General features: G+C 35.8%; 1 protein-coding gene across 1 annotated transcript in view; it reads right to left on the bottom strand.

Annotated features, from left to right (window-relative positions):
* Positions 1 to 774: 774 nt before the first annotated feature.
* Positions 775 to 22,591, bottom strand: part of ZNF292 (zinc finger protein 292) — a 63,132-nt gene continuing 41,315 nt past the window's right edge. Inside the window, exons 5-7 of the mRNA XM_015570289.1 lie at positions 16,132 to 16,268; positions 13,024 to 13,165; positions 775 to 9,695 (exon numbers count right to left, since the gene is read on the bottom strand). Coding sequence (XP_015425775.1) covers positions 2,568 to 9,695; positions 13,024 to 13,165; positions 16,132 to 16,268 — 7,407 coding nt within the window. The 3' untranslated portion in view covers positions 775 to 2,567. The remainder of the gene's footprint in view (positions 9,696 to 13,023; positions 13,166 to 16,131; positions 16,269 to 22,591) is intronic.

Raw genomic sequence — 22,591 nt, 5'->3', positions numbered from 1 at the left:
TCAAAATTTGTCTTGTTAAAACTCTACCTCTGCCTAGCCCTTCAAAAAAATTTAACTATGCTGAATTTAACATTACTGAAAATTTCCCAAACTGTTACATTTCACTTAACACAACAATGTATTTTGAATAAATAACATGTTCTGATCTGTAAGATTCAAATTCTTTGGGTTCAGAAGAGAAAAAACAATTTTATAATGATGAAATCTTAGGCAAAAGGAGGCTGCAGGGAAAATATATCTCAAGACAAATGACTAAGGAAAAGTATACCATGAAAAATATATTCTTTATGATTCTTTTTTTTTTTTTAATACTTAGGCATTACATTCCATATCAAAGCTTACCAACATGCTATTCTATAAATTCATATTTATTTTATACCATAATTTGATTATTTCTGTTCCATGCTAAAAAGCCCACTCTTCCATATAACTTTTAGCATACAGAACCTGGAATATAAAAAATTTAACTTAATGTTGTCAAACTCTTCTAACATATAGGAGAACCATTACAGAAATGTCTAGTGGTCAATGTTCTTAAGTTAATGAGCAAAAGAAAAGGCCCAAATACATTCACATTTTCATTTAACAATGGCTCATCACTAAATTCATCAGAAATAAATCTACTTGCCTCTGCACAATATAGGGAAATTTTGCCAAATGCCTACCTTTAAGAGCTAGATCAACTTTGAAGAAAAGTGTACAAAAACATAAGTTGTTAACAAAAATTTAATATTAAAATTACTCAGTTATTGTTAATATAGGAAAGAAAACATGTCTTAATCACCCACAAGAACTTTTATTTTAATAAATAACAGTGGACTTACCAAAGGGTAGGGATTTTAATGTGTCAAGTTTTATGGATATTGGTAATAAACCTTAAGGAGGTGAAACCAACTATTCAATATAACCCATTAGGCCCTAAAAATAAAACTATAATACTTGCTCATTTATTCAGAGTACCAGCAATTTCAGTTCATGTTAAGTGCTTCATTTTCCTGTAAATCTGATGTTGCACAGGGAATTATACACATTTTCATATCATCACAATCTTATCAATACTCAGGCTAATAATATTGTGAATGCAACTGGTTTATAACAAACACAAAGTCAAAACTCAATGCTACTACTTATGGCAAACAGAAACAAAAGTCAATTTGAAAGTTTGTTTTTCTTTTGTTTCCCATGCTTTTAGTTGGACTTCAACTTAACTCTCGTGAAATTAACTTCTATCTCTACCTGTAAATCCACAGTATAAATATGGTAAATAAAGCCAAACTATAAGAGCTAACTATATACTGAATAACCAAGATAATCAATAATAATAACTAATACTGCTCTGGAAGACCAATCTAATGAAAAAAGTATCATTAGATTTGGTGGGAAATACAGACAAATCTGTACAATCTAACATCTATAAACAGTAAAACCGAAACATCCAACTTCCTTATAGAAAGTGTTTCAAAAGACTCTTGCATTTTATAAACACAAGATGGGCTCACTTTGATGATACCAATTTTAAGATTTATAAAAATGTTTAAAAAAATTTTCCACAAAAGTTTATACAGTTTAAAGCTATACACCAATCTATAAATCTCAGAAAATGGGAAAAAAAAACCTTTATAAGATCACATGTATAAAACAACAAATGAAATGTGATTTTATTTAAGGCAATACTGGGCTACTTCACAAATCACCACCTCAAATATTTACACTGCTCCACACTACTAGTTTCTATCACATTCACAAAGGATTTTTTTTTTATAATACCAAATGTTTAAAATCTTTGATGTAAATTCTTTATTCACATTTCCATTATATATCATGGAATCATATTATCTATATCCAATTAGAAGCAGAGGGAGTGGGGGGACTGTAGCTATAGGAAACTGCTAAAGAATCTGCTTTAATTTCACATAAATACCACCCTAAAATCCTGGATGGCAAATTTACAAAGCAGAGCAAGGTGTTAATATAATGTGACTGCTTTGTGAAAAGTGATTTTGAGATCATCTTGTAAATAAATGCTTTATGTAAAAATTAATGAACTATGGCAGAGTTTCTAGTTTTAGTTTAAAAAATTCTTAATTTAAAACAATAAAAGAAGTTTTAAAAACTTGCTTAGTTAAAAATTAAAATTCCAAATATAAATGTGTCATTTAATAGTTTAGACTTACATACTGCTGGTGGCAGCAAATGATTTACAATAATAAATATATACAAAAAAGATATCTACAAACAAAGAGTACTGTTATACATGAGCAGTGATTGGTGAAACAAATCAATCTCATAGATAATTCATTTTAGTTCATGAAAAGGACAATTGGTTCATAGAAATTTGAGGTTTAGCTCAATATTTACAATAACTTAAGTTTTGATTCTGTTCTTCAAGTCCCATAGGGATAAAAAAAGTTTTACATGACAAATGCCATGTGTTTTTTTTTTTCCTCTTTTTGGCCAGGTTAATTCATGTCAATAACAAAAAATAATGAAAAAGTTTCACAATTCTAGCATGCTTGATGGCTATTTAAAATAAAATTCTAAAGGACGTATTTATAGCACATTAGTTATCAGTACTGTCCTCTCCCTGTGGCTTTGCCCATACTGATTTCTTTCACAACAGACACAGATCGATCATTTGAATGTACTTCAAGTTTTTTCAGATTGACAGTAGGTTTCATTTCCTGAAGTTGCTTTAAGACAAGCTCGGTGCAGTCTTTCAGAGTCTTGTCTAAAACAATCTTTACATTATCACTGCACTGAAGCTGTGATGGATTGGCAAACTGTACAAAGGTTTCACTTTCTTTATGAGAACATATATGATTTCCACTACTCACAGCAGTCTTGTCAATATTTTTTCTTGAATTTGAATGGGATCCTTTTTTATTTCCACTATTTGAATGCTCTTTGTCAGTATTTTTCTTCTGCTTCACTGCAGACTCCTCAAGAAACTTCAGAAATGATACTTCAAATCCCATCGGTTTAAATGAGCTCCAGTCAAAAGATGCAGGATGCTCCTCAGTGGTTTGAATTGCAACAGCAGTTTCTTCTTCTTTATGCGTATTACTTAATTCAACTGCTGGCGCTGGTTCAGCCTTTTCAACTTTCCTCTTTTTATTTTGGGAGACATTTTTTTCTTTATTACCTCTCTTCAAATTACTTCCTTTTTGTTTTTCTGGTTGGCAGGGCTTATTTTCCTGGAAATCATTATTTACATTTGGAGAGGTATGAGCTTGGGTCTCCACACTTGTGTTGTCTTCATTTATTAATTTTGTAATAAATAATTCTGTTAGTTCATCCATTTCATCTTTTTCATTTTTTTCTTCCTTCTGTAGAACTGTAGTTGTTCTTGAGTTATCACTGCTCTCTGATACACATGTATCAGATTCTTTGACATCATTCTTATCAACTTCTTGCTGAGAGGTTTCCTTTAGTTGTGAGTTGCAACACTGTTTGAAGACAATAAGAAGATTGCGGTGCTGTGATGTAAATGCTTTAGATAATTTATGGCATTTATAATGTCTAATTATATTGCTTTCACTTGTAACAACTGATGTACACCCCTTTATCATACATGGATATTGGGTTACAAATTTGCTTGTACATTCAGATAAGGCATCATTTCTTGCCTTTATAGAATATACATGCTTTCCACGTTTCAGAGAATAAGGCTTATTTTCTTCAATCTGTACAATCTTTGCATTCTTGTTTTCTAAATTATTTTTTTTCCTTCGTTTGATCTTAGGCATTTTGGTTCCTTCCTTTCCAGATCTGTGTTTTGTCCCCCGATATTTAGACTTTGTCTTTTCTTGGTTTGCTTTGCTTGATATATTTTCCTGACCAGATGTTAATCTTCTTGGCCGAATCAAATGAGCTTTATGTTTATCATTATGCTTATTAAAAATGTGTCGAAGGAGATTAGACCGAGTTGCATATATACGGTCACAGCCTTCACAATCACACTTGTATATGCCATCTTCTTCAGTTTTACTCCCCCTTATCCCAATTCCATGGTCTGCCTCAAGATGAACAACATAGTTCAAATATGTGGTAAAGGAAGATTTACACTCTAACTGGTCACACGGAAATTTCCCAACATCCACAGAAGCAGTCATACTTTCAATTTCTTCAGGAGTCATTTCATGAAGTTTCATATAGTGTTGTATTAAGCCAGTAATAGCTTGGAAAATTCTAGAACAGTCACTAACCTGACATCGAAATTCTTTCACAGTTTGTTTAGTTTCAATTTCTTCACTTTCTTTACCAGTTTCGCTTTCCTCTTCAACCTCTGCAGAAAATGCAGGTAGATCTGATTTGTGTACAGCCTGGTAATGCAGTATTAAGTTTTGCTGTATTGTAAAGGCAGCAAAGCAACCCTGGTGAACACATCGATACGGTCTGTAAGGACTGTATCTTGTTGGAAACTCAACGGACTGAGAAACTGGCTTCTTACGTTTTTTCTCCTCCTTTTCTTTTTTATGTCTCCTGATTTTCCGTCCTTTGGTTTGTATGTTTGTGAGAGAATTTGTATTACACTGTTCTGAAGTAACTGTACTCACTTGCGAAGAACTTTCTGTTTTTTCAGAACTTTTTTTTTCTATAAGTTGATTTTCTGGAATCACCGCTATATTACTAAAGGCATTTTCCTTCATTGCTCCCAATTCCATAGCAGACTGAAATTCCCTTTTATTTTCCTCTATCATAGCTAGCTGTCTTTTTACTTGTGTTATTCGTGAGACTGACAAACTTTCATTCTGAGATTTTCTCCCATAAGGTCTTTTTATTTTTAACTTTACCATTTCCTCTGTTGTAAAATGATGTACCAACTGACAGTGCGCTCGGAGGTTAGAATTTCTTGTAAATGTTTTTGTGCAGGTAGGTACTACACATTTAAATGGAGCAAATTTCAACTGATTCTTCTTAATTTCAAGTATCATCTCTGGAGTGTACTGATGAATTTTACCGTAGTGCTTAAATAGTGCATCCTTTGTCATTGCACTGTAATTACAGCCTTGGTTTTGACACACAAAGGGTTTATTAACTTTGTCAATAAACTGAATATTTATCATTTCAGAAACTGGCTGAACGACTGTAACATTTGGAATTGCTTTAACAGGAGCAGGAGTCAGTGTCACTGATGTATTTATTAGTACACATTGGGATGCTGGAGAGGATAGGTCATTTTCTAATTTTAATTTCTGTAGGCCTTCTAAAATTTCCTGTATTTGATCCTCCTTATGGAATACTTCAGACTGAGGAATGTTACTCTTTGTCGGCACAACACCTACGAAGGAGGAAAACTGAGAAGAGTCAGGTAATTTGTTATTTTGAACAGTGTTTACTGAAGGAAGTTGAATGTTATAATTTATTTGAGCATTCTGTGATGTTTCACCAACACCCTGAGATCCACTTTTTACCTCAAGTATTTGAGAATTCATAGCACTTTTAATAATTTCAAGAGTCTTTTCAAAGTTTTGTATAACATTATCTTCAGTAATCTGCAAATCAGAATTTATTGAAGTGCATGAATTCAAAGCCATCATTTGGGAATCACCATTTTCAGTTTTTAATGGTAAAGGAGCTAACACTGTATGAGACTCAAGATTAGTTTTAAAGTTTTCTTTCACATCAGTCAGAAATAACTGATTGTCCACATTACTTAATTTCTGTGTTAGATTTTCCACCAAAGCCTGAGGTTCACAATTTGGAATTACGTTTGAATGAAGGTTAGCTGGTATCTCAATACTCTTTGCTATAAGTCCCATTGCTGTTAAGTCATTAGTTACCAAGTTTTGGGAAGCATTAGGTGCAATTAGCGGAGGAGTAACTTTCTTTCTTCTCTTAGAAGCACTGTTTCCCTTTTTATTTAAATGACTGGACCTTGTGTTCTGAGGACCACTTATAACTGAAACACGTGAACTGTTACCGGTAAAATTTTGTGATGGCCCACTCGAATTAGGGAATGTACTAGAGCACAAACCATTTTCAACAGTCTTCAGTAGTAAGTCATTTGTTGGAAAAATGGGCAAACTGCTGCATTCCTCAATGGAGGGAGTTTTGGAGTTTGGTGTTCTATTCTGGCTTGCCAGCAGGGAGTTTGGGTGGCACACAGTCTGCAACAGGGTTGGTGGCACTGCTGGATTTGGTACCACTGTAGCATTTACTTGTGCTGCATCTGAGACACAACCTGTTGGAGCTTGAGAAAGCATTTCAGCACCCTCAAATGTACTGGGAATGCCAGCAGTTTCCAAAGCCTGTTTAATAATTTCACTTCCTTCTTGGCTAACACTTGTATTAAAATTAGTCATACCAGTCCTAGGAAATGTATTTGGTAAAAATGTTGAAGAGCGATTTTCAGCAGCAAGAAGTTGCAGGAATGATGGATCTTTAAAACATGTTTCTGGATTGAAGGTAGACTGTTGTGGCTGCTGCAAATTTATTGCATTTGTGGAGAGAATCATGCTGGCAAGAAGAGAAGGCTGTCCATTACTCTGTAGAAGTTCTTGAGCAATTTCTGCTCCATCCAGAGGTTTACAATAAGATCGCTTAGACAAGTGTCCACCCAGTGATCTGGGATTGGTAAAAGCCCTGTAACACCTGCTACAGATAAATTTCCCATCTCTGATAATTGCAGGCCACTTAGCCCTTTTGTTGTGCTTGGGTTTTCTTTCCTTCCCATTTGGGCCTCGCCCACGGTCTTTTTTAACTTTCTCAGGAGCAGATTGTTGCGTACTGGTGCTGCTGAAGTCATTTGCAACATTTACTTGTGCGGGAAAAACTGCATTTTCAACATTACCTTTTAGAAAGGAGGAATTAGTGTTTCCTTCAATCTGTGAGGAAAAATGATTTGTATTGTTTTCCAGTTGGGAAAAAACAGAATTAGTTCCACTATCTGCTGGTGAAGGAAAGAGAGACATTGAACTACTTTCTGCAGGTAAAGGAAGGAAAGGATCTGAGCCACTGTCAATATTCAAAGGCAAAACTGTTTTGGTTAGATCTTCCATTTGTGCTGGTAAGGTAGTATTAGACAAATTTTCCATCTGGGAACATAACATACTACCATCCGGTTCATTTTTATCCTGAGAAGTTAAATTTGGATTTATGACACTTTCCACTGAGGGTAACAATGGAGTTGATACACTGGCTAACTGAGCTGGAAAAATGGATGAGACGGGCTGCAACTGATCTGAACAAGTAGAATTCCCATTGGCTTTGGTTTGTGGTGTAAAAAATGCATTGTTAGAGCTGCTCACCTGTGATGGCAAAAAATAAACAAACTTTCCATTATTTGGTACATTCAAGTTGTTAGATTTCTGGCCTTTTTTACTTTTGCATTGCATTTTAAATGCAGCATACTGGTCAGGGTGTGCTGTCTTCATGTGCTTCCCAATACTCTGTGAAGAATTATAGGTTCGAGTACATCCCTCAACCTGGCAACTGAACTTCTGAACTGGCGCTTTTGGAGGCACTGATGGAGTTCCTAAAGAACTATTTAGATTGGGCTGTGGTGGAACAAATGTGATACTTTCTAATGTCTTAAGGGGTAAATTATAAAGATTGGCCGATGTTTTAACATTACCTCCACATTCAAGTTTGGATGTTGGCAAACTGTTTTGAAATCCTGTCTGATTTTGCACAGAAAAAGTCATCAAGTTGTTCACTTGTCTTTCTAAGTTTTGTGGGGTAAGGTCACCTATTTTGAGCGTTTCTGAATTTACTAAAGAATTCTGAGTAATCTGGGCTTCATTAAAGCAATCCTGTTCTTTTCTCTCCTGGAAACTTGGATGACACAAATCATTACAAGTATCTTCAACTACTGTATGTATGTTTGTGACCAGTGATTCTCCAGTGTCTTCCACAGTTGAGTTTTCTTGCTTTCCAAAGTTATCCTCAATTCCCTGATTGAGGGACACCTTAATGGACACAGCCACTTCACTGGCCTGTAGCAGAGGAGTAGTAGCAGGATTTTCCAAACCATCTGACAATGGTTCATCAGCTTGCCTGAGCTCAGAAGCAGAAATATGGTCTTGTTTGGCCACAGCTGATTCTGCATTGCTTTTATCCCAAGCATCACGTCTATCTGTTGATAACGTATTTTCAACGTTATTTTGTGAAGGAAGCAGAGATCTTTCTTTATCAGTTGTCCCTTCTGAGTTCTGATTCACTTTGGGAAGCTGAACAGAAGCTCCAGAAGAATTAAGTTGGTCTTCTGGAGGCAGTGCATTTTCAGGAGTGCTATGATCATCCAGATGCTTTTCTAGCTCACTCTGAGAACGATACACTTTACCACAACCTGTGAACTTACAAGTATAGGTATTATAATGCTGTGCTTCATGATCGTATAGTAAATAAGCTTCTGAAAAAATCCTGCCACATTTAGGAAACATACACTTTGCTCTAAAAACTTGATGTTCCTTTCGGTGGGTTAAGAGCTCTGCGTAACTATTAAAACCAGCCTTACATTTCATCTGTATACAGATATATGGTTTACTGCCACAGTGCATTTGTAAGTGATCATTGAGATGAGTAACACTTACAAAATGGCGTCTACAGTACTGGCAAATAACTTTTTTGCTTTGCATTTCAAGAAAGCGCTTGGCATCTTCATTATCCTTATGCCCCTTTACATGAGCAATTAGATTTTTAAAGTACTTAAAGCCCTTTTTACAAAAAGTTACAGGGCAATTAAATTCATTGACAGGTACTGGTTTCTGGACTGGAATGACTTCTGGCTCATAAGACTTATCTTTGTCATCATTTTCATCATCTGAACCATCATTGTCATTAAATACTATAAAGTCTGTTGAATAAAGACTATTCTTTTTTATAGGCCGCTGTTCCTGCTTGGCTACAGCATTAATCTTCTGATTATCATTGGTAGTTGTGATCTTAGGCGGCCTTCCCAATCTTCTTAATGGTTTCATAGCTGCTAGTCTCTCTTTACTAGATTGTTTAACATGCAATGTGACATGAGGGACAAAAGTTTCTTTAGAATTAAAGTTCTTTGCACATATAGGACAACTGTAAATCCCATCTTTGTAATGTTTTTGAGCATGTCGTACTATTCTATGACCAAGAAATTCTTTGTCACATAGCACACAATACTGCATGTAGGCTTGCCAATTCCGAAACCTAGCAGATATAAATCCTCTCTCTCTTAATTGCTTTATCTCTCTCTTCTTCTGCTTTTCATCACAAAGGCCAGAATTAGCACCAACTCCACCAGAAAGTCCATTCACAGAAGTTTCTTTAGTCTCTTCCTGATAGTCTACTACTTTCTCATAAACTTCACTGTCATTTAGTTCATCAATTGAAGACACAATGGATGCTTCTTCCCCCATTAATGCAAGACACTGTCGTTTTAAGGTTTTCCAGTCCCAGAATTCTGGATCAAAGGGCCACTGAGTTTTTAATACAAGTAAGAGCTCACAGCGTAGAGAATTTGGTATTGGAAGATTCTCTTCATCATATTTCTGGTCTGGCTGGTTATATAACATTTCCACAGCATAATATGCATCTACTGTAGGCTCAATAAGAAATTCGCTCAGTTGACAAGCACGTTTAACTTCCAGATCATCAGGCAACAAACAAGAAATGGTCTTGCAAATAGATATTTTCACTTCAGTATTTTCTGTAGATTCCAAGCGAAGAGCTTTTACACATAGTTCTATACAGGTAGCAAGTCCAGCACCTTCAGTCTGTGAAAAAAACAAATAGGAAATATTAACTTAATCTACACTAATCAACACAGATTTGTGAATTTAATAATTTAAAATCAAGGTTTCTCAAATTTTGCAATAGCCAATGCATGAAAAGATGCTCCTTATAAAGCACTGCACCATAGCCTGGATTGGTGATGGTGTGTGTGTGTGTGTGTAAAATGAACTGCACAAAATAGCACAGAAAGCATAAGCATTGACAGCCTACATTATCTAATAGCTAGGCAAACTGGGAAGTTATTTAACTTCTCTGACCTTTCATATCCCACTTATAAAATAGAGATTAAAAAAAGCATAAACTTTATCAAAAATCTCATTTCCTAACTTTGCATTTGCAACCCTTCTGAAACAAAACCCAATTACAAAATGATAATGTCCTCATATTTCCTGAGTAATAAAACAAGGTTTTCACTTTTAACAGAATAAAGTTATTTGATCCTTAATAGTGGAGATTCTAGTTCTATCACAAAATTGAATGTCAAATTACCTACTTCATGGCCAGATCAGTTTAAGATTCAGGAGTACAAGGAGACATAATAAACTTTTCCCCTTTTGAATTAGCATCTTGCACTGTTATTATAATACCAGAGAGGCCTGTTGCATGAAAAGATTCGTGCAATAGGCCTTCCCTTCCCCTGGCTGCTGGCACCGGTTTTCCTCTGGCACCTGGGACCCAGGCCTTCGCTCTGGCCGAAGCCGCCTTCAAGCCTTTGCTGCTCCGGCCGGAGCCGCCTTCAGTCTTCACCTCGAGGCTTCATGCCTATGTATGCAAATTAACCGCCATCTTTGTTGGTGGTTAATTTGCATGTCTCGCTGATTAGCCAATGGGAGGCATAGCAAAGGTACGGTCAGTTACCATGTTTGTCTATTATTAGATAGGATAACAGTAATGAATGTAAGTCATTTGAAAGATACATGAAGATAAAATGGGTTTAAAAGGGAATATATATATGAAAAACAAGCCAGCCAAAATATGTGGCCACATTTATGAGAATGAAATATGTGTTGTATCAGATGAAAAGGCAAGAAAGAAGTCAAAATAGCTGACAGGGTCTGTATTTTCACAGATTATGAAGAAAATTAAATATTTTAATAAACAGAAGCTTAGATTTGTGAGCCAAAAAGAAGAGTGAGGAAAGGAGGCTGGTATACTGAACTGGACTTAATTTCAAGAAAAGGAAGGGCACAAAGACGAAGAAGAAAACAAACAAAGAAAATGGACAAAACAAGAACATAAAACCCATTTTTATAAGTGATAAGTGAAGAAAGAACAATTGGGAAAGAGGTGGAACCCTATGGTTGTCTCTGGCTTTCACATAAAATTGAATCATTATTTTATACTATTTTGAGATAGATTTGAGCCAGAAAACTTTTACAGTAAAAACATTTGCATCGTTGTTATCTTAGGCAGTGGTTCTCAACCTTCTGGCCCTTTAAATACAGTTCCTCATGTTGTGACCCAACCATAAAATTATTTTCGTTGCTAATTCATAACTGTAATGTTGCTACTGTTATGAATCGTAATGTAAATATCTGATATGCAGGATGGTCTTAGGCGACCCCTGTGAAAGGGTCATTCAGCTGCCAAAGGGGTGGCGACCCATAGGTTCAGAACCGCTGCCTTAGGGGCTATTCATAATAGTAGACAATTAGGTTACTCCTATTTTATCATATGGAGGGGTGGGGAGAGATGAGGTCAGTTTGCCTGGAATTGTAGGCTATTTGGGTAGGGGGGAAAGGTAAAAAGATGAAGCTAGATGAGATGACACACAGGTTAGATTGTGAAGACCCTTTTGTATTCCATGCTTAGTTATTTTTAATTTTGAAATACATAGGTAACCATTTAAGAATTTTGAAGCAGGATAAGATATAATGCTGTGGAAGGCTAGGAAAGGATTACAGGGATGTACATGGGGAACTGATATCAGCATGTAAGCCTTGGGTAGCTTTGAGTCAAGGATACTAGCCAGCCAGAGGAAAGGAACAGAAAAGAGTGGGACTACAAAGATAAAACCTTGCATGTTTTTTAGAAGCTTGCCTGCTGCTATACCAGTGCCAGGAAGGGCCATTTGTCTCTATTCCTCCTTTAAATTGGTATCACTTAGCTTTTTGTTCTATGGCTCATAATTACGCTGGTGCTATCAGTACTTTTATCAAATGCGGTTATTAAGTAAATTCTTATGGACTAATTATTTAATTACATGTACTTATGGGAAACTGTGATTTCAAACTCAACTTTAAAAACACTTCTTATATAATCAGTTTATGATATGAATATTACTTATAAACTTAATTTTTAATTACACATAGAAAATTAAATATGCAGAATAAAAATTTTGGTAGTTTGTTTTGTTGGTGTTAAGATTTCAACTTTATTTATAACAAAGTTGTTTCATGTGTATGTGTTGTTTTTTGTTAATCCTCACCCAAGGGTATTTTTCCCATTGATTTTTTTTTAATATATATTTTTTATTGGACTCCACATCTGTGTAGACTAATGGTTATAACTTCTTAGAGGAAACATTTTGTCCTCTGCCTTGCAGCGCAGTTGGACATGCATAAGGTTCCCTATCATCCATCTGTGTTAGTAATATTTTTCTAATCTACTTTCAATTAAATTATAGTACTTCACAGGTTGGTGGAGGAGGGGAGAGAGACATAGAGCTTAGCTCTAACTCTCCAACTTGAGAGAGCCAAGATCTTATCTCCTGTCCTCATATGGCTCTTCTGTCCCCATGTAAATATTAAAACTCAAACCCCTTATATCTCAATATCCACCAGGAAGAAGTCCACCATCAGCTCAAGCTCTCTGCTCCACTTTACAGGTTCCTCTTCGTTTTGAGCCTGGGGATCTCCCTCATCCTTGCAATCTCAGTTATTATACATTTAAAAAAATTGTTTTATTTTATCAAGTATTTCTGGGTGTTCTGTAGAAGAAGGATTTTTAGATCGTGTGATCTGCCAGATGGCTGGCAAAGGAAGCCAACTGTGTATTTCTCTTTATACTCTCTACATTTCTATAGTGGCAAATTATCAAAATAGAATGACACCTACCAGTGAAAATTAAAGAATGGTAAACTACAAATATTAAATATGTTATTTTTCTACAGGCTAAGAGCAAACTCCTGGCTCTCACTTGCATTTTTAAGTTTCTCTGCATCAAATGTTTTAAAGGAGTATAAAAAAAAATCAATGTTCAAAAAAATTAAATGAAATAAAAATCAGTGGAAAAGGTGCCAAAATAAGACTCTTATTAAAGATAATTTATGTATTTTGAATTAAGAAAAGATACCTTGATTATTCTTACCTCTGAATTAATAACTTTAATCAGGAAGAAAATGTGATATACTGTCTTGGTTAACAAAGAAAGTTGACGACATCTTTCCAGGTACACGTGTATAGATGGCTCTACTCTCTGCTGTAATTTACTCCAAAAGAGAGTGAGTTCCCTAAAAATGTATAAAAATAAGTTGGAGCAATAACGTAATAAACTTGGACTGTGACAATGCAGCCATTACACTTGAAATTAAAATTGATTTTATATTTGAATTCTACAGGTATAAGTAAGCTTAAAAGCAAAATAAAAATCTCAAATTTCTAAGACTAAATACAATCAGGATATACTTTACCATTTTATTATTATTTTTCAATCTCAGAGAGAAAAGCACTGCCTTTTACTAGGAAAGTACCTGACATTTAAATAATATAAATAAATGGTAACTTTGAGCCACATCTGAATTTTAATAAGAAATACAAAATGTGTGTACTCTAATATGCAAATAATCTATAATAATAAAAGCATAATATGCTAATTAGACCAGACAACCTTCTGGACAAAGCCTTGGAGGCTGGGGCCGAGGCAGAGGAGGTGGCCGCCATGGCGGCAGGGGATGAGCCCCTTGCAGAATTTCGTGCATCAAGCCTCTAGTATATAATAAAACCCTAATATGCAAATCAACCAAAGGGCAGAACAACCAGTCACTATGACATGCAATGACCATCAGGGGACAGACGCTCAACACAGGAGCTGCACCCTAGTGGTCAGCGTGCTCCCACAGAGGGAGTGCTGCTCAGTCAGAAGCTGGGCTCACGGCTGACGAGTACAGCCTAAGCTGTCAGTCGGACATCCCGAGGGCTCCTGAACTGCGAGAGGGCACAGGGCGGGCTGAGGGACCCCCACCCCCAAGTGCATGATTTTTGTGCACCAGGCTCTAGTGTATATGTATGTGTGTGTGTGTGTGTGTATATAAATATAAATAATGCACCAATGGTATAACGGTTTTTAAAAGGCATCTAATTTTTATCTTTTACCTTAAGTTTAAAATTGACCCATTTAATTGGTCAATTAAATTTCAAATAAATTATCATTAGATAAATGTTATGAATCTATGACACAAAACCTGGAAATAATTAACTATCCTGTGTCTCAGCAGTGAAAAATGATAGAAATTTTAAAAAATGAACTTTGAAATATATTCAAATGCAATTACAATGTATTTTTCATAGAAAATAATCTTACTGAAGTTGTGAATTTTTCTCCCTTTTACCTATCATTCTATTTCTCTTCTCTCCTCCATGGTTAACTTCCACAAAAATCTTCTTTCACCAAGTATTCTCCTCAATACAGGCCTTCCTATTAGCATTTCCTCAGTTTCCACTCCTAGGAACTCTGATCTTTTCACCACCCACTTGAATAACTTGCTCATTTCTGGATTTTAAACTATATATTGAGGACTTCAAAATCTGTCTCTCCAGTCTTTAACACTTTCACCTATTTCTTTATAAGACTTCTCCACTTTGATCTCTTCTGAAACCTGAAACTTAATATATGAAAAAGATGATTAACATTCTTTACAGTTCACCATCTTTCTAACTTAATGCATCATTATCACTGACCCTATCAGCCTCTTCTTTTTACTATCCCCAAGACTGTTACCTTATCTTTCTTTCACTACACCCTACATCTATAAGGAAGCCTTCATAGCTTCCCAGCTGAACTATTATACTGCTACTAGTGACCTGTAGCGCGAAATTGTGTGAGCCCCAGACCCTTCCCGCGCCCCCCATGCACAGCAGCCGCCGGGCCCTACCTGCATGGCACGCGCGGGACCGCAGAAACCTTGGCAGTAGCTATGTGAAGCGGCCGCCGGCACTGCCCCCACTGTGCGTGCCGCATTCTTGTGGTGGCGTTATGGTGTGAGGGTCAATTTACAAATTATCACTTTATTATATAGGATTTCATTCTCCCCAACTCTGCCCTCACCATTCAGCTCCCAAGCCATTCTCAACTGCTTGTCTTAAACAGTGTTTCTAAACAAAAACTTCTGTTTAGTTCTACTTCTACTTTAGGTCTTATAGTAAGACTGCTTTCACTTTTCATATATAACCTTAGATAATTTAGAAAACCAATATAAGAATTAATTTATTAGTCATCACTGATACTTGTTATATAGAAAATTTACTTGTCCTCAATAAATACGTCATCTATTCTCTTCAGAATCTTTCTACCTGACTTTTATATTAATTTTCTCTATATTGCATACATAATTTTCCTTCATAACAAAGCTCAACTGCTCAGAAAACCTTTATAATTATGCATTATAAATCTTTGATTACACAACCATTTATTTAACTTGCCTACTCTATACTTATTTGTATGCCATGTGTCACTTGGAACACATTCGTAAATGTCAGAATTCTATAAACTAAATTTTCTTTTTTATTCCTATAATAGCAAAACAACAATAAAGATTATCAATGCTGCTGACTGACCAGATAAATGGTCAATTCTAGCACTAATTTATGATAGCTGATCTTAAAGTTTTTTGAGTTAACTGAAGTTTTCTGTTGCTGCATCTTTCCCTTCCCCCCCTTCCCAAGGACTAAATATAACAGCCTTTCCCACTTGGAAATGTACCATATATAAAGAAATGTGCATTGAAGAAGTCAGTGATGTAAAATGAGCTCTCATAGAAAAAAAAAAAGAACTATATTTCCATACATAAATGAATAACAGTTTCATAGAGTTAAAAGTGTGCAATATGCAGAGGGAAAAAATAGACACATCCAATCATAGGCTGTATAAATATGTGAGGAATTATTTATTGTGGCATTAGACAAAATAAACCTTTCATTTTTCAACATTAAAAATTTTCTCATCAATATGGATCATTATGTGATCATTACTGGTATATTAAGGAGTTGTGTGGTCCTTAATACAAAAAGTTTTTGAAGTTATAGTATGAACTCCTTGATAATCAGTTTAAACAGCTCATAGTATCTGAAAATAAGCTTTTTGTCTTGATAAGACTTAAAAAAGATTTTTAAAAATATGCTCTTAAGTTATCTGAATTCTCACAACCTATCTTGTATTCTTATTTAACAAACTTCTCTTTACAAAAGAAAAGCAACTCACCAAGCACAATACATTTCTCCTTGTTGGAGCTGACGTGACAAAAATGCAGTACATAAAACAAGGGCACTTTTTTCATCACCCTCAGATTCTAAGTTACAGATCATTTCTAGTGCATCTTTGCAATCAACTTCTGAAATCTAGAAAAAGGATATAGAAATATGCCATAAAATGGAATTATATTAAGATATATAGTAAAATACTTGCAAATTTTAAATGTTTAAATTTACAGATCATTTTCATCAGTAAAACCACATTAACTCAACCACTATCAATCGTAATTTGTCAATTCTAGGCTAGAGTTTAAAGAAATAATCTTTCTTCAAGCCAGAAAACCAACTATTTTCAAGAACTTTACAAGCATGCATTTATATATAAATAACTAATGCTAATTATAAGCACTCTCTCTACCCATTAAATCACATTTATGATACTGAGAAAGTACAGCTGCAGTATTTGTATTTTACCCCTTTATCCAATAATTTAAAAAGCATTAGAATTAGCAGAAATATACAGAAAGATATACTGGATATAGACTAATAAAAACAGTGTTTATTCATCTGAGGGAATAAAGTATAAAACATTTTATACAGATGTAACACTTTTAAATTAAGCTCACCTCAGTTTTCTATAAATCTCCAGTATTTTTCTTTTCATATACAATTATTCCATCTCAAAGCTTGTCAACAGTCATGCATACAAAGGTATAATACCTAGATGATGGCAACTTGCTTCACTTAATTATGCACTTAAATCTATTGCTTCTTAAATTAAAATTTACTACCTCATTACAATGATTTACTACATAAAACAAACAAAATTTACCTAAGATTTCTACAAGCATTTGCTCTAAGACAAGGATGTAACAAATAGCATGCAATGAGAAATCACTGGTGTTCCACAGAATAGAAAGACTAATTCCAACATGTACAACTTAACTGAAGATATAAATACAGACCATTAGCACCCATGTACCACAGAGGTAACAATGTCCCTCCTTAGTAGATCTTCTATCTCTCCCCTTCAACTTTTAAATGTACGTGTGTGTGTGTGTGTCTAAGTGTAAAATGTAATGCATTTAGGATTGAACAAGTGTCTAACTGGAGATGAGGGTATCTTGTAGTTGACCTTTGATAATGAGGACAAAAGTTACCTGGAGATAGATTCAGAGGTTCCACTTTATATATTAAATTGGGCTAGAAAACACTAAGACAAGAAAACACCCAATTCCTTGTCTGTGTTTAACAACAATAATTTCTTAAAGTTAAGTATGAAGTTAATGGCAGAGTTAAGACTGAAACCTAAGTGTTGAAACTCCTAGGTGCAGTGTTCTTTCCACTGGTCCTCTGTCTGCCTCTTTCTTACAAAGTTACTCCACTTAAACAAACTAATAAACAAAAAGGGCTGAACAATATATATATATGTATATATATATACACATGTATATATTTATACAATCAATATTTTCAAATACCTACAACATTAAATGCATTGTCAGAGATTATATACATTACATTTAATCACAACTTTTCCACTAGGTTGATACTAACATTTTAAAAAAATATTTTATTGATTTTTTTACAGAGAGCAAGGGAGGGGGATAGAGAGTTAGAAACATCGATGAGAGAGAAACATCGATCAGCTGCCTCCTGCACACTCCCCAATGGGGATGTGCCCGCACCCAAGGTACATGCCCTTGACCGTAATCGAACCTGGGACCCTTGAGTCCGCAGGCTGACACTCTATCCACTGAGCCAAACCAGTCAGGGCTGATATTAACATTTTATACATAATGAATGTGAGGGTCAAATAAATTATGTAATTTACCCAAGTTATCACAGTTAGTTAAGTGGTAATACCACAAATCAAGTTATGTCTGACTGACATCAAAGACCTACTTTTTTTTTTTTATCACAGTATCTTTTATTAAAAGCTGTATTAACTTTAAACAATTATCCTGGCACACCCATGCAGACAAATGTTAGGAAATCAACCCATGAGCTGTGTGTGTGTGTGTGGGGAAGGGGGGGTTGTTTTTTTGTTTTGTTTTTACTTTTTCATAGATGGCAATAACAACAATAACAGATACTATTCATTTATTAATGCCAGCTTCTTAAACAGCATTGCTGGTCAGCACAGTAGTTTGCCTGGTAGATACTACAACTTCATTTTAGAGATAACGTTCAGAGAGGTAAAGTTACTTGCTCAAAAGTACATGCTTAATTAGTGGCAGAGTCAAGATTTCAATCCAGGTCTAGTTTCAAAGTCTCTGCACTTGCCAGAATTCCACAGGCACAAGCACACTGAGGCCCTTCATTGCTAAATATTGATTTTTACATTTTCAGGTTTAACAACAATTCTTTTATCTTAAAAACTCTGATTTACTTTAATTATGATTATTTCTTTTTAATCTTCTAAAACAGTAGTTCTCAACCTTCCTAATGTCGCGACCCTTTAATACAGTTCATGTTGTGGTGACTCACAACCATAAAATTATTTTCGTTGCTACTTCATAACTGTAATTTTGCTACTGTTATGAATTGTAATGTAAATATCTGATATGCAGAATGTATTTTCATTGTTACAAATTGAACATACAGTGGGGCCTTGACTTACGAGTGTCCCGACTAACGAGTTTTTTGGGATATCAGCTGTCTCTCGGCCGATTTTTTGCATTGAGTTGACAGAGTAATTTGAGTTAAAGCTCCTTAACGCATTAAACTCGTAAGTCAAGGCCCCACTGTAATTAAAGCATAGTGATTAATCACAAAAACAATATGTAATTATGTATGTGTTTTCCGATGGTCTTAGGCGACCCCTGTGAAAGGGTTGTTCGACCCCCAAAGGGGTCACGACCCACAGATTGAGAACCGCTGTTCTAAAACCTAAGCCATTCTTGCTAAATGTTCAAATGATGTAAAATGTGTACATTATATATAAGGAAATAAATTTATTTTCCTAATGATATTACCTGCATTAGCTTACACTTAGTAATTTAACATATACTTGTATATATTTATGATAGCCTCTACATATCTATTCTCATACTAGTAGCCCAGTACATGAAATTCGTGCACATTAAAAGGGAATTAATTGCCCTAACTGGTTTGGCTCAGTTAATAAAGCATCGGACTGTGGACTCAAGAGTCCCGGGTTCGATTCTGGTCAAGGGCATGTACCTTGGTTGCCGGCATATCCCCATTGGGGAGTGTGCAGGAGGCAGCTGATGGATGTTTCTCTCTCATCGATGTTTCTAACTCTCTATTCTGTCGCCAACAATGGCTTCTTTTGGCTTCAGAGGTACTTTGCTCCAATAGTTGGTCTTTAAACATATTCTCTCCTCCCTGCTGTCAGGGGCCAGGGTGCAGGTGAATAGGATTGCTAGCTGGCAGGCCCCTGACAGCAAACTGGCTACCTGTCAATTCTGTAAGGAAAGGGGCTCCCTCCTCCCACCTGTCAGGGTCCGGGGTGGAGAATGGGGTTCTTGGCTGGCAGGCCACTGACAGCAAGCTATCCAACAGCGTATTCTGTGAGAATAGGGCTCCCTCCTTTCTACTATCAGGGTCTGGTTTGAAGGTCGGCCATGCCCCCTGTTGGGCCAGACCCAGAGTTCTACCGCGTGGTGGCCTCCACCTCAGCAACCCAGAACTGACTGCTGCTGGGCGCTCCTGGTGCTCCGAGGGTGGGTTCTTCCCTCAGGCCACACGGGAAACAGCTGGGGAGGGCACAGCCCTTGGCAAAAGGACCCAGGATTCAGTGGGTCCATGCTCCGAGGGCGGGTTCCCGCCTTCACCGGAAACAGCTCAGGGGAGGGAGCAGCCGTTGCCAAGACAACCCCTTCAGGACCGACTTCCTTCCCCTTGGTCGCGATTCTGATGGTTGTGATGAACACCACCCATGGTTTTTATATAAGTAGATATACAATATACCAACTGAAACATTTGCTATATTCAATAATATAGAAAAAATCACTTTTTATAGGTATACTAAGAAAACAATCTGTACTGTGTACTTGATAGCCTTTATTAAATCCCTGATTTGCCACTACATGGCCCTATTTTAAAAATGTGACATTAAAGAGAATGGCAGAGGAAATGAAACCATATTTAAATTAATGAATGGTTGAGTTAAAACTATGGTGAAATACATGTCAAATATAGCCATCAATGTCTAAGAATTTATTTTTTAAATCCAAGGTAGAGATTACCAACTCTTCTCTACTGCTTTGAAAAGTGAGCAAAAAGTTGCCTGGCCAGGTATGGCTCAGTGATTAAGCATTAACCCAGGAACCAAGAGGTCACTGGTTCAATTCTTGGTCAGGGCATATGCCCAGGTTGCAGGCCCAATCCCAGTAGGGGGCATGCAGAAGGAAGCCAATCAATGATTCTCTCTCATCACTGATGTTTCTCTCTCTCTCTCCCTCTTTCTTCCTCTCTGAAATCAGTAAAAATATAGTTTTTTAAAGTGAGCAAAAATTTAAATACCAGGAAATTTAGAATTCTGAATAAAATACGTAAAGCCAATTAGACTGAAGTTTGTTAAAGACATACTATGCTAAATCTGTTTATATAGCAAAAAAATCATTTAAAAAATGTGAACAATTTTTGTTTTAATATGGCTCTTTATGCCAGGTATTCAAAAAAATACGCAACACTTCATCATTACTTTATTATCTACTTTTACCAAGTGTACTTTTAAAATGTATTTGCTCTAATTACATTTCAAAAATAGTCTTATACTTATCAAAATAAAATTGTTTTCCATCCATAAAGGAAGTTAAATGATAAACCTGTCATACTAAGAAAACATAAAATCAAAAAATGGGCTCCTATTTTTTATTTTTTTAACTCTCAGGCTAGCAAAGATTTAAAAGATGGATAACCTTCTAGTATTAAGAAAGAAGAAATTTCATATACTACTTATGGGAGAATAAATTGGCATAATCTTTTTTTGGATGACAGTATGGTTGTGTATAAATTTAAAGTGTGTAGATGGCCCTAACTAGTTTGGCTCAGTGGATAGAGTGTCGGCCTATGGACTGAAGGGTCCCAGGTTCGATTCCGGTCAAGGGCATGTACCTTGGTTGCGGGCACATCCCCAGTTAGGGGGTGTGCAGAAGGCAGCTGATCGATGTTTCTCTCTCATCAATGTTTCTAGCTCTCTATCCCTCTCCCTTCCTCTCTGTAAAACAAAAAATCAATAAATATATTTTTTAAAAAAAGTGTAGATGCTTTGATCCAATTTATCACTTCTGGAAATTTACTCTACCAGTACGATCCTGACAAGAATGAAAGGTTGTATGTACAAGCCAACAATTTAAATGTTCCCCAGTGCCTTAAATATGCTACAAATCCGTAATATGAAATTATGCAGCCATGAGAAAAAATTAGATTAATCTATATGGAATAACATGGAAAGATGTCCATAATAAGAGGTGAAAAGTGACTAGCATCCAGGGTGTGTATATGTATGTTTTAATATGTAAAGTATATAATATGTATACATATACACACAAAAAATGTCAGAAAGGTTATATAACAAATTTCAAACTTAGTGATTACTTCGGGGAGTATTAACTGAGGAAAAGTTGGCTAGAAAGACACAAGATAGAGGATTTTACTATTCAAATTTCTGTTAACTTTAACAAGAAAAATACAATAAAATACTGGATTTAAAATGAACACTGCTAACTTTGTTTTTATACCTAACCCAAGAATCCAGGCCAAAACTCATTCCTTCCAGAGATGCCAGATAGATAACTAATTTCCCTCAGCAGCAACTCCTCTGTCAGGGCTAGCTGCTATTTTTATCACATTGAAAGGGTCCTGGAAAATAGTCAATCCCTTGCCTACTGGCTCACTTCGATAAGGATTTCTGCAAAAGGATTATAGATCCAAGGTATAGTTGAGTCTTTCCAAAATCTATTTCCACCATACTCTAAGGAATGGGTAAAAAACTCAAATGCTTACAAAATCCAGACTGGTAAAGTAAATGAATGAAGTAGGTCATGTAAGAGAGCAAGCATACCTATTCTGATGGGAACAATTGTTCCAAAGTGACTACCTTTACTTGGGGCAGAAATAGTAAGAAAATTTACTTCACATAAAACAATGAAGAAAAAGTTTTTATGTTTCTAACAGAAATATAAAAGAATAATCAATCTCTAAGCAAAAAGGGACTTTTAACAAGAAAATGTATAGACTTACACAGAAATTCTCTCCTGTATTATGTGATCTAGGTTTGTTTCTGGGGTAGGGTACAGAGACTTTAGTAAATTCTGTTCAAGAATATGAAATGGCCCAGCCGGCGTGGCTGAGTGGTTGAGTGTCAACCTATGAACCAGGAGGTCATGGCTTGACTCACAAGTCAGGGCACATGCATGGGTTGTGGCTCGAGTCCCAGTAGGGGCTGTGCAGGAGGCAGCTGATCAATGATTCTCTCTCATCATTGATGTTTCTATCCC

This window comes from Myotis davidii, unplaced genomic scaffold (assembly GCF_000327345.1).
Source record: "Myotis davidii unplaced genomic scaffold, ASM32734v1 scaffold185, whole genome shotgun sequence".
NCBI classification, from domain to species: domain Eukaryota; kingdom Metazoa; phylum Chordata; class Mammalia; order Chiroptera; family Vespertilionidae; genus Myotis; species Myotis davidii.
This window is presented reverse-complemented; position numbering and strand designations above follow the sequence as displayed.